The sequence below is a fragment of the Saimiri boliviensis genome, chromosome 7 (assembly GCF_048565385.1).
Source record: "Saimiri boliviensis isolate mSaiBol1 chromosome 7, mSaiBol1.pri, whole genome shotgun sequence".
Taxonomy (NCBI): domain Eukaryota; kingdom Metazoa; phylum Chordata; class Mammalia; order Primates; family Cebidae; genus Saimiri; species Saimiri boliviensis.
The window spans coordinates 60,362,637-60,379,972 of NC_133455.1; the positions used below are offsets into that span (position 1 = coordinate 60,362,637).

At 36.7% G+C, this 17,336-nt stretch overlaps 1 protein-coding gene across 2 annotated transcripts; it reads right to left on the reverse strand.

Moving 5' to 3' along the window:
• Positions 1 to 292: 292 nt before the first annotated feature.
• Positions 293 to 17,330, reverse strand: THAP2 (THAP domain containing 2). 2 transcript variants are annotated; one of them, XM_010338433.2, is made up of 4 exons: positions 16,607 to 17,330; positions 7,080 to 7,275; positions 4,334 to 4,800; positions 293 to 2,317 (listed from the first exon to the last, which is right to left on the reverse strand). In XM_010338433.2, exons 1-3 carry the CDS (start codon positions 16,675 to 16,677, stop codon positions 4,381 to 4,383), a joined length of 687 nt encoding a protein of 228 aa, XP_010336735.1. In that variant the 5' UTR covers positions 16,678 to 17,330; the 3' UTR covers positions 293 to 2,317; positions 4,334 to 4,380. The 2 variants fall into 2 exon arrangements, with proteins under 2 accessions (XP_010336735.1, XP_003927855.1); XM_003927806.3 differs by having other exon boundaries at positions 293 to 4,800.
• Between the last annotated feature and the right edge of the window lie 6 nt (positions 17,331 to 17,336).

A 17,336-nucleotide genomic window follows, 5' to 3' on the forward strand; every position in this document is an offset into this window, starting at 1 on the left:
AGATGGGGTCTCACTATGTTGCCCAAGCTGATCCTGAACTCCTTGCCTTAAGTGATCCTCCCACCTTAGCCCCATAACATGCTGGGATTACAGGCATGAACACTGTACCTAGCCTGCAAATAAATTTTTGTGTGAGCCTCAAATTATGGTCAGGATGGAGATAAACTCTTACCATTTTTACAGCCCTTCATGTATCTTGTCTAGATTGCCTAACCAGTACCTAAAACAGTGCATATAAACTATAATGTACATTTAGATATAACTTGAGCAACAAAAATGAAAATAATTCCTCTTCAAGGCTTTACATGATCTTTATTTGGTTTACAGTTTGTGTCAATTTAGGGAGAAGGACTTCACAGAAGTCTTTTAGGGGGTCAATTTAGAAGAACATTCACAGAAATATTTATATACATTTTTTAGAAATAACAGGCATGACACTGATTTCCTTGGGGAAAAAATGTTTAATATCACCATACTCAGAATACATTTTTGTGAATATGCAATTGTTTAGTATACACTACAAAATCCTAATTTTAGAAAGTTTACAACTGTCTAAATATCAGAAGAATCCAATATTTTGGTACAAAGATGAACCATTTCCTATATAGCAAAATTAAATCTACCCGTATTCTAACATTGAGAAATGAGATAAAACACAACATTATAAAGCCTACCTAGAAAAGATCAAGTGACCCCAAAGACTTTACTATTTTCATGTTTTAAGACACATGATTTGCTCTATTTTAGTAAACTGGTTCATATATTAAATAAAGAGTAATGTGAACAGCAGAGAGGATTTGTTGGCAGGAGACCTATGTTCAATCTAGAACTGTCTAGATCACATTTATTATCTAGACATTTATTATTATCTAGACATTTCTATTCCTTGTGTAAGTTGGCACATAGTCAATGCCAGAATGAATAAATAAATTAGATTAACAAAGAGGTCTTCATGTGTAAATCAGAGATAATACCACCTACCACACAGAATGTTTGTAAGGAAAAAGAGGACAAATAAGTACTGAAGTGCTTTATAAGATTCTGAGTTATTTAAAAAATCTGTGTTAATAGGTTTGTTACAGCAAATTTCAAATGAACTCCAGTACTGGGTTTTCATATAGTATTTTATTTAGAGCTATGTTTTACTTTTAACAAAGATACCATTAATAACAAATTTGTTCAGTGTTCATTTTAAACAGTAAAAATGTTGTCTTACAACTCATTCAATAAAAAACCATAATTCAGGTCAAATGCTAATGTCCTTGTATCTCCTTTGCTAAGTCAATATAAGGAGGAATCTGTTTTGTCTCAAAACAAAAATATTTGATTATGAAAAGGTCTACGGTTTAAAGTTTTTATTGAATTCCAATTCAACAGCATTTATCAAAGGACGTTATATCTATTTCTTTTATGGCATCATTTTTATATCAAGTACCTAGCCTTTGGCTGGTTCTTTGTAGAGGCTGGTGCCCAGTAGACAGAGAACAAATGAACAGAAGATCTGTGTTGTGACTAGCAGAGGAAAAAAGCTATTATAATTTCAGTTAGTTTTATGGTCAGAGTGATAAAAAAAAAATCCATCAAACTGAAAACAGGATTTTAACAGACTCCTTTTAGGTTATTCTCTGTGAATGAAGCAGTTTTAAGGCAGACAAATGTATGGTAATAAAACAATTTGATGGGAAGAGTTTGGAGGAAGTTATCAGGACAGTAACATGAAAATGACAGATAAAACAGAATAGTTTACAATTACTGAGTAGTAGTTTATTTAATACTGTCACGTAATAATGAATTAAGATGAAGTAACCTCGTCAAAAGGTTGTTGTATTTTACAATATTTTATTTTTATGATTTAAAAAATTTATCAAAATTTCAAGATACTATTGTAGATGGGAACTGGGCTACATAAATAAGTGTTCTGTAGCAGGGGTGAAGGGTGAACCACATGAGAGTGGTTATATTTGGAAAAAGTAGTTTTTATTCAGAAGATTATTTGTCCAATTTATTTTGAGTTATAAAGTAGATACGGTCAGTAAATTACATGCTGGTGAAAAGTTATTTGAAGCCATACTAGAAAAAAATAAATACATAATGACAATTCCAAGGAACTATATCCAATACTTAAGATAAAATAACTAGCAAGATTTATAACATCCACAAAAAGATTTTCATAAATACCTGTTTTAAATACCTCATGGGAATTATAAGAGACTTTTTCCTACCTTTGCATTTCGTTGGGAGGCATTCCTTAGTAAAAAGAGTGCTAATACTGTAAAAGAATTGTTGCTAGGATCCAAGCAAATGCAATCGTAAACAGCTGGCAAAAAAAAACAAAAACAGTTTTTAAAAAAAATCATAAAATCTTCCTTTATAAGGAAGACTTACAACAATGTATGACTTGGTATATGCTACCTTCATATGTTAGTATCACAGGCTTGAATTAAATAAGTTGAGTTAAATAACTTGATTATATATTAACAAATTTTGACATGATTTCAACAAAGCTGTTTGAAGCAAAGGGTTCCTTTTAAACATTAGTGAAATAAAGCAAACCCTTTAGTTGTTTGAGTGGTAATAATAAGAATAGTTCTGATACTTTTATTTTGTAAAATAATTAGCATTTGCATGCCACTATCACAGACATACACATATTTCTACAGGGAACATTTAATTTCCCTTATGCACTATGGTTGCTCTATTTGGTTTTGTTGTTGTTGTTGTTTTAGAGACAGGGGTCTCACTCCATCGCCCAGGCTGTAGTACAGTGGTACAATCACAGCTCACTACAGCCTCAACCTCCTAGGCTCAAGTGATCTTCGCACCTTAGCCTCCCAAGTAGCTGGGAACACAGGCATGCTGGTTGCTCTATTTCACTCACTAAAAAAGGAGATAAAAAGCAAGCTGATAGGTCTAAGATAAAATGATAACATTTTAAGTTATTAATACAAACTGTGAAGATATAAGTAGTTTCCTGTGGCTAAATTTTACTGTGGGTTTATGAAGAGGAAAGAAAAAGCCCATGATACTGATATGCTTGCTATTTTTGGGGTATAGTATGTATTTGGAAAGTAGTTAAAAAGAAAAAAAAAAAGGCCGGGCGTGGTGGTTCACGCCTGTAATCCAAGCACTTTGGAGGTCAAGGCGGATGGATTACCTCAGGTCGGGAGTTCAAGACCAGCCTGACCAACATGGTGAAACCTCGTCTTTATAAAAAAAAGAAAAAAGAAATTAAAAAATAAGCTTAGGAGTTTTGGTTATCAACAAATATGGGAGCACCAATTTTGAATGGAAATGTAAGATTTTTATTATGAGAAAAAGAGTAGTATACATTTATCTATTTGTTTAAGATAAAAGCTAGGTCCTGAACTCTAAATTATTTTACATGTTTTCTTAGGTGAATATAATCACCTACTAGATTTTACTAATTTGAAGTACTTGAGGCTTTACCTAGTTTGGATGACTCAATGGTATCTCACATTCAAATATTTTACAACCTATTTTAAAATCGAATATTCTTATGAGAGAGGCCATCATAATCTCACTTTTACTGGTTAAAAAAAATACAGAAAGTTTAAATTTAAAAACTTGCCCTGTACCTTTTCTTTTCTTTTTTTTTTTTTTTGAGACAGAGCCTGACTCCATCATCAGGCACCAGGCTGGAATGCAGTGGCGTGACCTCGGCTCACTGCAACCTCTGCCTCCCGGGTTCAAGGAATTCTCCTGCCTCACCCTCCCGAGTAGCTGGGACTACAGGCTTGTGCCACCATGCCCAGTTAATTTTTTTGTATTTTTAGTAGAGACGGGGTTTCACCATGTTGGGAGGATAGTCTCAATCTCCTGACCTCGTGATCCACCCGCCTTGGCCTCCCAAAGTGTTGGGATTACAGGCGTGAGCCAGTATCTTTTTTTTTCTATAAATTTTTCAAATCACAGTGCCAATTATAATTTAATTAATACAAAACCCGGCAGTTTTAAGGTCATGTTAAATGTTGGTTAACTCCTATTTAGCATCTTATTTAGAATGCAATATGCCAACTTTGGTACAGGAAAAAATTCTTTTCTAATATAAGTTAAACATATTACTTATCATAAGCTGTTCTTTAACAGTAGTTTAAAAAGACAAAAACAAAAAACACCTTTCAAACAAGCACTTTCCCAGGAAAATTTTTAAGTACGTAATTCTAGTGTAAGGCACTTCCATTCATTTTCAAATAAAATATTCATAAAAAGTTTTTTGTTCTTTTGTAATCAAGTCTTCACAAATTACATAGTAATGTTACTTCAAGTAAAACTTTATTAAATAATGTATTTTGGCATAAGTGCCATAATTTACCTCTGAAGAGAATGAAGGATAGGCATCAAGCTCTGTGCAAGCTAAACTTAAATGAAGGTACTCTTGGTCTGTTTTAGATTTATACTTGGCAGTGTTTTATCTTGCTGATCTTGTTCAAGGAGCTTAAACTCTTCCAAAGGTAGACTTCTTAAGGCAGTTGGTAAAATGTGTTCTGATGTACCTTTAGGTAATACATTATTTGCTTCTAAATTCTTTACCAAACATGTGGCTTTGATCCATCTTCGAGTAGCTCTGCGTTCTTTTTGTAGGCAAGTTTTCATTTTTCTTCTTAAGCTCGCTATTTCTTTTTCCAGTTTAATTATCCTCTTTTTTGCCTCCATAGGATTCCTAAAGGCATAACTGTGTTCAAGTAGTACTTGCTGACTACTAATGTTTGATTTTAAATTAGATGGTCCGGCTGGAGAACAACTGCTATTTTTCTTCAGAAGATTCCTTGACTTGAGTTTCTGAGCCAAATAAAATTAGAGGATTGAACATAAATTATGAAACATCACAAATAAGCAAATACTGTCCAGTTTTGGATAACAGAGTATTTAAACTGCTTCTTAAAAAGTCAATTTTAAAACTGTAATAGGAAATGGCAGCAGCCATCTCCTGTAATTCAAGATTAAGTTTTTAACTGTTTGAATTGACTGTAGTCACCTATTTCTTTTTGTCCTATATCCAGAGAGATTCAAACACTGATTTGGAAATGGACAATAGACTTCCAAGGTTTCTTTCAAATTATTGACTGTGATTCCATAGAGATTTTAAAGATCCTTTGCAATTTACTTACTAAGGTCAATTCAGAATATATGTAGATATTTTGTTATTTATAATATTAATCTGATCCCCTTTTAATTAAACACCATTTTCTCAATTTGATGAATATTTTAGACCAGGGTCCTACTTATTGAAAACTGAAGGATCCGTAGAAATATATTCTTAAGTATCAAGCTTCTAAATAGATTTACCTATTAATTCTTCATGGTTACATCTTCAAGGATTTAAAATCTGGCTAGGAACATTTGCCCAAATCAGGGGACTTTTTTCTTTTCTCTCTTTCATTCAAATGGTCATCAAGTCCTATTATTTCTACCTCCTAAATATTCCTATCATGAATCCTCTCCTCTCTGTCATTTTTTTTTTCTTTCTCTGTTCCACAATAAGACTGAACACTGTCATTCTTAATGTCACTACGTATATTGGGCCCATATCATATCTTTTCTGACTATATTATTCATTATTGATCTCTCCACTGCATTTTGATCCTCATTAATCCACATTCTGCCATGAGAATAATTTTTCTAGAATATTTGACATTTCTATTCTGGCCAAATTATTCTTTGCCTATCCATTATCTAAAGGAAAAAAATTTTTTACATGGCATACTATACGATTTAGGATCTCACCACATTGTGCAATTTACCGTCTTGATTTATACTCCATCAATACTAAGCCACTGAGAGTTTCCAGATTATATCATATCCTCATAAGTCTGTGTTTTTCGTTCATTAAACATTTACTGAAACACATACTATGAATTCCTGGGGACACTACACTGAACAAATAAGACAAATATCCTCATGAAAGCTACAGTGAGTCCCTCTGCCTAGGGAATTGACAGGGACTCTTTTTTGATCTTTTTATCTCCAGCACTAAGCTTAGATTCTGGCATAATGGAAAGTTAGTTGTATTTGTTAAATAAATAAATGATCAAAATATCAAAAATAAGGTACGTTTCAAATTCAGTAAGTATTTGAGTATATACTATGTCCCAGGCACTGTTTGAGGTGCTGAAGATTCACAATTGAAAAAGACAAAAGTTCCTGCCCTCCTGGAGCTTTTCTAACATCAGTGGTAATTAGCTTACCACAACCTCCTCTCCCATTCAAATAATAACTAATAACATTTAAAAGTTTCACTGTTACAAACAAGAGAAACAGTAGTTTTTCGTCTCTCAGAGGAAAACATGTTTGTCCTCCTTTTCAAAGCAAAACTATTTGTATTCATCTTACCCTTTTTTACCTTTGGTGACCCTGCCTTCCCAGCTAGGTTTTCCTCTCTGGTCAGATCTTCCCTAACTATATAAAACATTGTTTTAATTCATTCATCTTGTACCTTATATCTTTCCTTTTTTATTTTACTTTACTTTTTCTTCATTCCTTCCTTTTAAATATCACTTTCTAACATTTATTTCCTACTCATCCCTCAACCCATTGGTTTTTGTTCTCATTATGCAACTGTAATTGTTCTGTGCAAGGCCAGGATCACTTTTCTCTATTTTAAACTCCCAGGGCTTCAAAAGCCCACCCTAAATGCCCAAGCTCTCTAAAGTTTTCTGTTATGCCTGCCTCCCTCTGAACTTACATTCTTTGGTGTAACTCTAGCTGTGGTGCTCTTAATTTGCACATGCTATTTGTATGTCATTTTTAAATCAGAGTAGAGTAATGCTGGATGTGTTTCATTGCTCATATGATTTTTCAGTTTTACCAATGATCTAATTATTAATAATAATTGGTAATAATGTAAAATTCCAATATAGTAAAACAATTTGGATTGGGGAAAGAATATTGGAGTCAGGAGACCCGAACTCTGATTCCAGCCTGCACCTTTACTGTACAAGAGGAAGGTCTGCAACTTTCTTGAGGCATATCACTATAAATGAATTTCAGCTAATAACTGCATAAACAAAAGGAATGGGTTCTAAAAATGGTTTTTAAAAAAGAAGAGGAACATTACCTACCATAGACTTTATATGGGTACAAAAATCAAAAATGGTTGGAACAGCATCCATTTTAAGTCGTCGTGTTTGTCCTGTTAGGTCAAAACAGGAGGCTTCAAAGTGCTTTGAACAAAGAAAAGTGTGTTTTCCTGGCACAAAATTTTTGCGCCTAACCAGGCGAACCCATTCTTTTCTTCTTTTAGGATCCAAAGGAAACCTTAAAAAAAAAAAATAGGCAACTCAAATTCCAACTATCATAATTCTGGTTGCACCTAAATGATTAAAAGAAATTTAGAAGGTGATGATTAAAAATGTGTCCCATTTACATAAAAAAATTTAAACTCACAAGGTCCAGACACTGGAACAGAAACCAATTCATGGTAATGTTTAAAAATTAGTCAAAACCTGACTTGAGTGGTTTTATTTTTCAGGGTTTTTAAAAAGACGCATTTCTTCCCAATAGCCCTTAACCTGGGTGGTAAAATAAAGCTCGACTTAGATCAAGTTTAAGTAGAACCATTATAAGCAGGAATAATTTCACCATACTTTAATCTGCTGCTGATATATGTAGTCAAGATAAATCAGATTATCTAAAGATTAAATTTTTTCAAGCAAAACCTAGGCAGAATCTGGTACTTCTTCCTCTATGTTGCATCATTATGACACTTACCACATTGTTTTGTAATTTTTCCATTTTAGTTTCCAGTAACATAAAGATTACAAATTTCTTGAGGACAGGGATCATTATTATCACATCCTGTCATGTATTTATCTTTGACACTTAGCACAATGCTTTGCAAACAGTAGAATTCAACAAAATTTGCTAAATCAATACAAATACAGAATATTTAATAATATACTGTATTTTATATAGTTAAACAGCAAATATTTTAAAAAAGTCAACTCTTCAATTAGTAGTGCAGCAGAAAGACTACTTACAAAAAGGCAACATGCTTTGTAGCAATGTTTTTCCTTTCATATTTCAAATATAAAACACAGCTGACCCTTTAACAACATGGGTTTTGAACTACATAGGTCCAATTATATGTGTATTTTTTCAATAAATATACTGGAATTTGAAACAATTGGAAAAAACTTGCAGACAAACCGTGTAGCCTGGAAATATCAAAAAAATTAAGAAAAAGGTATGTTATGAATACATAAAATATATGTAGATACTAGTTTATTTTATCATTTACTACCACAAAATATACACAAATTTTAAAAAGTTAAAATTATAAAACACTTATGCAGAGACCATACATGGCATCATTCAGTCCAGAAGAATGTAAACAAATGTAAAGATGCAGTAATAATAATTACATAAAACTTACTGTAGCATACACTGTACTACTCTAACAATTTCATAGCCATCTTTTATTGCTATTGTGCTGAGCTCGGTAAGTGCTGTGAGTACCCACTTAAAGTGCTGTGATGCTAATTATCTCTGAGCAATTTGTCTCTCCAGTAAATTGTGTATCACGGCAGAATGTGATCTCTAGCAGTTCTTGCATATTTTTCATTGTATTTAGTGTAATACCATAAGCCTCAAAGAATACCATGATACCCATATATATATAGAGAGAAAGGCATAGATTTAGGTCTGCAGCTGTGGTTGCTTGCCATTTCAAAATAAATAAATCCAGGACCATTGCAAAAAAAAAAAAAATTCATCAAGCTGTTGCTACAGCTGTGCCAGCAGGTGCAAAAACCTTGCACTTCTTGTGAAATATCTATTCCATAGCAGAAATGCAGCTTTTATGTAAGCGCACAATTGCTGTAAGAAAGGCATACCTATATTGCAGGACTACAGGTAGATTTTTTTTTCTTTTTACAAAGAAAAGTTTAGAACGAAATCATGTTAAGAGTTTATATACAACTGTAATATGATTTGAGAAAAAGTGAGGTTGTTATATGATAAAACAAAAGGAAGGTGAATGATCTAAAGCTGCAGAATTTAATGCCATCAGAGGATGTTTGATGATTTTAGAAAGAGGTTTGGCTTAAAAAATGTCAAGATAACTGAGAAACAGCTTCTGCTGAGCAAGAGGCTGTGGATGAGTTCCCATATGCCATTAAGATCATTCAGGAGAAAGGATATCTGTCTGAACAGGTTTTGATGCAGGCAAAAGTGCCCTTTCTTGAAAAAAGTGCCACAAAGGATATATATTAGTAAGAAAGAAGAGCAAACATCAGGATTTAGGCAAGAAGGGATAGGCTAACTCTGTTTTGTACAAATGCGGTTGGGTTTATATCAGTTCTGCTTTTATCTATAAACTTACTAAACCCTGAGCCATGAAAGGGTAAAATAAACACCAGCAGCCAGTCTTTTTGTTGTAAAATAAGAAGACCTGGACAATAAGAACTCTTTTTTCTGGATTGGTTCCATTGAATTTAGGAAGTATGTTGTTAGTAAAGTACTGCCTTTTAAAGTTCTTTCCATTTTGGACAATGCCCCTGGACACCCAGATGCATGAGTCCAACACAGAAAGTGTCAAAGTGGTCTACCTGTCCTCAAACTCAATGTCTTTAATTCTACTTCTAGATCAGAGGGTCACAAGTTTTAAGGATCATTACATATGGTACTCTATGGAAAGGACTGCCAACGCTATGGAAGAAAACCCTAACAGAGATAGAGAACATCATTAAAGTATAAAAGGATTGCATCATTGAAAATTGTTAAAGAAAAAGTGGTGAAAGACAAGCCCAAAACAATACATGCCTGGAAAAGAAAGTATGTGGGTATGTTGTGCATGACCTCACAGTCTTTATAACAGAGCTGATAAGGGAAATCATAAAAGAGATTGTAGATATGGCAAAAAAAGCTGGGCAATGACAGGTTTTAAGATATGGATCTTAAAGAACTTCAAGAGCTGTTTTAAGAAACCAGACCAGAGGAATTAACAGAAGACTGCTTGATGAAGGTGAGTGCTTCTGAACCACTGCCAGATGATGAGGAAGAAGATGTACAAGAAGCAGTGCTAGAAAATTGACATTAGAAAATCTGGCAGAAGGGTTTTGATTATTCAGAACCCTTTTGACTTCTTTTACAACATGGATCCTTCTACAACAGGATCACTGAAATAAAAGCAGAGAAGAAGGATTGGTACAATATAGAACCATTTTTAGAGAAATGAAAAAGCAAGAGTAAGGCAGAAATTATGATGTATTTCCATAAAGTTGGACTGAGTATGCCTTCCTTTCCTGCCTCCCTATCCAGCTCTTTCACCTTTGCCATGCTTGAGGCATCAAACCAACCCTCCTCTTCCTCCTCCTCCTCAGCCTACTCAATGTGAAGATGACAAGGATGAAGACCTTTATAGTGATCCACTTCCACTTAATGAATAGTAAATATATTTCCTCTTCCTTAGGATTTTCTTTTCTCTGAGACAGAGTTTCACTCTTGTTGCCCAGGCTGGAGTGCAATGGCACGATCTCCGCTCACTACAAACTCTGTCTCCCAGGTTCAAGCAATTCTTCTGCTTCGGCCTCCTGAGTAGCTGGGATTACTGGCATGTGCCACCACACCCAGCTAATTTTGTATTTTTAGAGATGTGGTTTCACTATGTTGGCCGGGCTGGTCTTGAACTCCCGACCTCAGGTGATCCACCCGCCTTGGCCTCCCAAAGTGTTGGGATTACAGGTGTGATCAGCTCTTGAATTTCTTTTTTTTTTTTTTTTTGAGACGGAGTTTCGCTCTTGTTACCCAGGCTGGAGTGCAATGACGTGATCTCGGCTCACCGCAACCTCCGCCTCCTGGGTTCAGGCAATTCTCCTGCCTCAGCCTCCTGAGTAGCTGGGATTACAGGCACGTGCCACCATGCCCAGCTAATTTTTTGTATTTTTAGTAGAGACGGGGTTTCACCATGTTGACCAGGATGGTCTCGATCTCTCGACCTCGTGATCCACCTGCCTCGGCCTCCCAAGTGCTGGGATTACAAGCTTGAGCCACCGCGCCCGGCCTAGCTCTTGAATTTCTTTAAGATCCATGCCCAGCAGGATTTTCTTAATAACGTTTTCTTTTCTCTGGCTTACTTTATTGTAAGAATACTGTATAGAACACAACATACAAAATATGTGTTGATTGTTTATGTTATTGGTAAGGCTATTAGTTCAATTTTTTTTTTTTTTCTTCTGTAGACGGGGTTTCACCATGTTGGCCAGGATGTTCTCGATCTCTTGACCTTGGCCCGCCTCTTGATCTGCCCGCCTTGGCCTCCCAAAGTGCTGGGATTACCGGCGTGAGCCACTGCGCCCAGCCTAGTAGTTCAATTTTTGGGGAACCAAAAGTCATACTCTGATTTTTGACTGTGTGGTGAGGGAGCTTCTGAGCCCTGAAACCCTGCATTGTTCAAGGGTCAACTGTATATTAATATGCATCCAGGTGTACCTCTTAAGGAAGAGACAAATATAAGGGCCTATCTCTAAAAATTCTACCGGTAACTTGGAAATATAAGAATCAACATTCATATGCAGTAAGTTTGTGTAAAATTCTTTAGTTTGACTACATTATCCTTTAAATATTATGAAATGACTAGTGTTCAAAAAGACCACAAAATCCAAGTTAGAAGATTATGTGGTTGAGAAGCCCCCAAATGCAGCCTCAGTAGGTAACAGCTTTGGGTATATCGCATCTACTAGGTTTGCTCACTTTACCAGAAATGAGAAGCACAAAGAAATGAATGTTCAGATTTAGTCAACACTCTCCCATCTTCTGTCCCCATCCCCTTCAATCCTGTACGCACGCCGATCTGAAGATACTAACATCTGTATGTCACTCTACAATTCACATACAGGTTTTTTCCTATAGAGAATTTCTTCTTTTTTGAGACGGAGTTTCACTATTGTTGCCCAGGCTGGAGTGCAGTGGCACAATCTCTGCTCACTGCAACCTCTGCCTCCCGGGTTCAAGCGATTCTCCTGCCTCAGGCTCCCAAGTAGCTAGGATTGCAGGTGCCCACCACCACACCTGGCTAATTTATTTATTTATTTTTTTATTTTTAGTAGAGACGTGGTTTCACGATGTTGGCCAGGCTGGTCTTGAACTCTTGACCTCTGGTAATCCACCTGACTTGGCCTCCCAAAGTGCTAGGCATAGTGACATAAGCCACTATGCCTGGCTGAAAATAGAGATTTTCTGATAACTCATTTACTCTGCCTAGCCTCACCTCAGTAACAGAACCAGTCTCTTATAATAATATCACTGGATGTTTTGGAAAATCACTCAGTAGTTTAAACAGTGCTATTTTGTGTGCATCTTCAATAATTAGTTGAATGCCTCTTACGTTCCAGGCACTGTCCTAGGCACTGAAGACATAGTAATAAACAAAACAGACATAGTACTTTTCTTCCATGAGTGTATACTGTAATGGGGAATGTAGGGAATCAAATAGCTGGATGCAATAGAACAGAGAGGCCACCGTCTCTGGACTCAAACCAGGGCACCAATCTTGGCTCCCTTGCATAATATCTGGGTGACTTTAGGCAAGTTAACTTTTTTAGGTCTCCTTTTTATCATCTATGAAGGGATAAGAATAGCACCTAGTGTGGTCATAAGGATTAAATGAAAAAATGTGAGTAAATGCTTAGCCCAGTACACAGTACATACTAAATACTAAATAAATGCTATTTATTATTATAATAAAAGTAACTACAAGTGTCCACGAGTCTTATAAAAGGGTAAATACAGGGTTGTATGAAACCATAAAACAGGGAAGAGCTAGTCTAGTCAGAAGGCCTTAAAAATTATAGGGATCAGCTAGGGAAGTTAGGGTGTGACAGTAAAGAGTGTTAAGAATATCTTGGGGACAGAGAGAATAGTGTTATAACATGGAACAATACTGGAGGGCCTTCTAAATCAAAGAGTAATTTTGAACCTTATCCAAAATGGCAATGATAAGTCATTAAAAGGCTAATTGTGAGAGCTGATTGTTAACAGAAAATTTGTGAGCCAGTTGTTAAACACAGCTATTATTAAAAATTAAATTATATAAATTTACAGTTAAATACATTAAAAGGAAAGGTAATAAATAACCAAAACTCCCAAATTTCCTAGTGATTTTACTGTTACCTTTACTCTTAAGGTTATGCCTGTTGTATCTGTATGGTGTACAGAATAGTGTGAGACTGCACATCTCTTCCCAACTCCATGATCAGTGATGTCATATTGATAGCTTGAAACTAGACTTTAGTGATATTTATATCATAGAAAGCAGGGAAACACTACAAATCAGGGCTTTTCCCCCTCCCTAGATAACTATTTATTAAATATTTAGCAACATACTACTAATTATAGAAGAGTGGCTAGCAGTGCATGGATGGAAGCAGTGAGCCAGTTAAGAGCCTATTGTAATAATCTAATTAAGAGGTAATGGTGAGAAGTCAAGGGAGGAAGACTTTCAAATATCCGAATTGATGGTGTCTTCATTCACTGAGAAACAGAGTACAGGAAGTGGGGGTATGTTTGGGGAAGGGCAGTTTGTCAATATAGATAATGAATCTGGGTAACTGGAAGGAGACCAGAGAAATACTGGGTAGACACTTGGCCTATAAGTCTGGAACTCATTAGAAAGAGATGGATCGGAGATACTGATTTGGGCGGCATCAATAAGTAGATGGTGAGACCACAGGAACAGCTGAAATTATTTTGATATGAATGTGAAGACCTGGGCTAAGGTGTAGAGAGAAGAACAGCAGAGATGACTGAAGACAGCCCAAAAAAGTAAGAAGATAATCATAAAATTAGTGTTGAATAATTCAAAAGTAGAGAGTATTTCAAGGAGGAAATGATCACACAGCATAAAAAATGAATGTAGAGACACAGAGGTCATCTTAGCGAGAGCAATTTCAGATTACTGGAGAAACTTTAGAGTGGGCTAAGAGGTAAGAAACATACAGTAAGTTTAAGCAAAATAACTTGCACATGGAGATACAGAAGTCTACTAACGGCTGGCTGCAATGGCTCACGCCTGTAATTCCAGCACTTTGGGAGGCGGAGGCAGATGGGTCACAAGGTCAGGAGTTCGAGACCAGGCTGGCCAATAGGGTGAAACCCCATCTCTACTAAATAATACAAAAATTAGCTGGGCGTGGTGGCACACTCCTGTAATCCCAGCTACTTGGGAGGCTGAGGCAGGAGAACAGCTGGAGCCCAGGAGGTGGAGGTTGCAGTGAGACGAGATCTCACCACTGCACTCCAGCCTGGGCAACAAAGTGAGACTCATCTCAAAACAACAACAACAAAAAAAGAAGTCTACTAATATCTTAGTAGGAAAGGAGTGAATTAATTAAGCCTGGTTTGTATTTACAAAATAGGAATGTAATTTTATTATAATGAATACTAATTAAAGATCTAAATTTCTGAGGTTACACATGAAAATGTTAAGTTCATAGCAGGCATTTTTTTTTTTTTCTATCTTAGTATTTAAGATTTATTTATTTATTTGAGACAGAGTCTCACTCTGTCACCTGGGCTAGAGTGCAGTGATGCAATCTCAGCTCACTGCAACCTCTGCCCTCTGGGTTCAAGTGCTTCTCCTAGCAGGCAAATTTTATGCATGTTGTTGTACCACCATTCATCATCCTTATTTATTTACTTAATTTTTTGAGACAGGGTATCACTGTATTGCCCAGGCTGGAGTACAGTGGTATGATCATAGTTCACTGCAGCCTGAATTTCCCTAGTTTGGGTAGTCTTCCCACCTCAGCCTCCTGAGTAGCTGGGATTAGTCATGCATGCACCACAACACCCAGCTAATTTTGTATATTTTTTTTGTAGAGACAGGTTTCACCATGCTGCCTAGGTTGGTCTCAAACTCTTGAGCTCAAGTGATCAGCGTACTCTGGCCTCCTGAAGTGCTGGGATTACAGGTGTGAGCCACCACAATGGGCTAAACACTGTTATTGGGGCCTGGACTCTCCTCTCATCTATCCAATGAAATTGCTAAATTCAGTAGTTTCTCCTCTAACATTTCTCGAATCTGTTTCCTCAACTCCATTTCTATTCTAATACCACCCTACTCTGAAAAATTGGGTAGACTTTCCTTGTTTTATTTACTACAGCTTCCTAACTAGTTTTTCTCTGTCAGCTCTCACCTTACCTAATCCAATGCTGATTGTGCTAGCAACTGAGTACAGGGTTTAGTTTAGTTGACATTGTAGAAAGACTTCCCTGTGAAATAAAAAATAGGTAAATTAATATTCTGTAATAAGTTCCTTTTTCATCAAGTTCATCCCTGATGATGCTTGACCAGCACTTTCAGTAATCCCATGATTCTCCACACTGCAGCCAGAGGACTTTTTAATATGCAAATCTAATCATGCCATTCTTAAACCCTCCAGGACTTCTCAAGTACTCTTAGGATAAAACAGAAAATACTTAAGCAGCATACAGGACCAAATCTGTCATTGTCTCATTTGAAATGTTATATCCTTTGAGAAGTGCTCTTTGACTTTCCAAGACTAAGTTAGGTCTCTTAATGTTTCTTTTGTGGCACTTAATTATAATTATTTATGTCTTTCTCTACCATTAAATGTTAAACTCCAGGAGGGTTAGAACTTTCTGGATCCTTTGCGCAATGTCAGGCAATTAGGAACTCCGTACATATTTGATGGATGAATGAATAAAGCACTACATATGCGTGAATTGGTTTAAAAACAGAAACATCACAAGGATTTTTTTTTTTTAAGTGGCAGCTTTTAATAAAAGTACAGTTCGTAATAGTGAGGTAGGGAAAAAGGTCAAAGATATAATTTCTACATACCAACATATACGTTGTTAGGTATATAAAATATATAAAGTCAGAACTAGTGTCACCTAACTTTTTAATGTGTCTCTTCTTCAGGCACATGGCAGGCACTTGCAGAGAAGGTAAACATTTACCTAGTACCTGTTATTTCCCAGGCATAATTCAAAATGCTTTTAAGAATTCTGGCTTGACAGAACTAAGAAATTTGGATTTTTCTTCCAGCAAACAAAAGAAAACCTAGGTTCTTTTTATTACTCTGTTCTAGTAAGAACAAAAAGGTTATCTTTTTCACTTTAATTAACATCGCTAATTCCATGGCTATCACAGATGACTCAATTCCTCCGCAGAATTACTTAGATTCGATTCGATTAATTAGATTAGAAATATAAATGCCTCCCATGTCAATTCATCTAGTGAGAATTTCCTAATTTTAACGGGAACACAGCAGGCTTTTAAGGCGATTGCTGATTGAATGGGAAGATCTCTCTCCCTTACGGCGTCATTCTTGTCAAGACCCGGTCTAACATAGGAATAAAAGTGAAAAATTACGATATCCTCTTGTTACTTTTTTACTAAGGGGTAATCACCAAAACGTACTTGGATTTCTTTTAGAAAATTAGTAAAGCTTCCCCGAAAGCAGGGTAAAATTGGACAGATTTGAGAAACACAAAGGACATATGATGCTTTCCTGTTACCAGCTGGGAAAGTTATTAGAATTAGAATCCTCCTGTTCCTTCCACACAAGCGATACCGAGAATAGGAACTCCCGTCTCCGTCACCCCCCGTCCCTGCCCGGGTTACCTGTGGAAGCTGATGTTAATGTGCTTGTTGTAGGTAGTGGCACAGCCCGCCGCGGCGCAATTGGTCGGCATTTCCCTTCCCCACTCATTCAGCGCCCTTAGGTCTCTACTGAGGCGCTGGCTGCTAAGCTTCCTTCTGGCAGAGGCTGGACAATCGAGGCAGGCGGGCCTTAATCGTGAGAGATTAGTCGTGAGAGCCGAGTGGGAAGAAGGGGTGTGTATGTGGGGGCGGAGGCGAGGGAGGGTCAGCCTTCCGTTTCTCTTTATTAATATGGAGGACTAAAGGCCACAGAACGGGCCCTCCTGGAGCTCTAGTCGCCTTCGTTTGACTTCACCAACATGGCGGCCACAACCTGTTTTAACCCCGCCCCCAAGAGGGAGCAGGTGTACTGAGTTTCTTTGGCAGCGGTCCTCAGAGCAATTAAAGGAAGAGGTGTTTTCCCCTCCGATTACTATAAATAACGATAAAGAGTTTTACAATAAAACTCTCTCAAGGCTGCAACTAAGAGCAGATCCGCTTACTTCTGCATGCACCCAGCTGTACCAGGCCAGTTCCTGAGACGGGTGTGACCCGTACACCGGAAAAGTTAAGCCGAAGAAAGACTAGAGACTACAAACCCCAGTGAATACCTCGTTGTTCTTGTTATCGCGTGATTTGGGAGCCTTTGTTTCCTGCGTGTCGCAGGAAGTGACGTTTCGAGCACAGCCGCTACCTGAGCCCATTTCTCGCG

What these genes read in the sequence shown, in the direction of transcription:
- THAP2 (XM_010338433.2), bottom strand. Translation starts at nt 16,677, where the DNA reads ATGCCGACCAATTGCGCCGCGGCGGGCTGTGCCACTACCTACAACAAG. An exon ending in ATTAACATCAGCTTCCACAG is followed by an intron (nt 7,276 to 16,606) that starts GTAACCCGGGCA and finishes TTTTTTTTTAAG; the next exon opens with GTTTCCTTTGGATCCTAAAA. An exon ending in GTACCCATATAAAGTCTATG is followed by an intron (nt 4,801 to 7,079) that starts GTAGGTAATGTT and finishes TATTTGGCTCAG; the next exon opens with AAACTCAAGTCAAGGAATCT.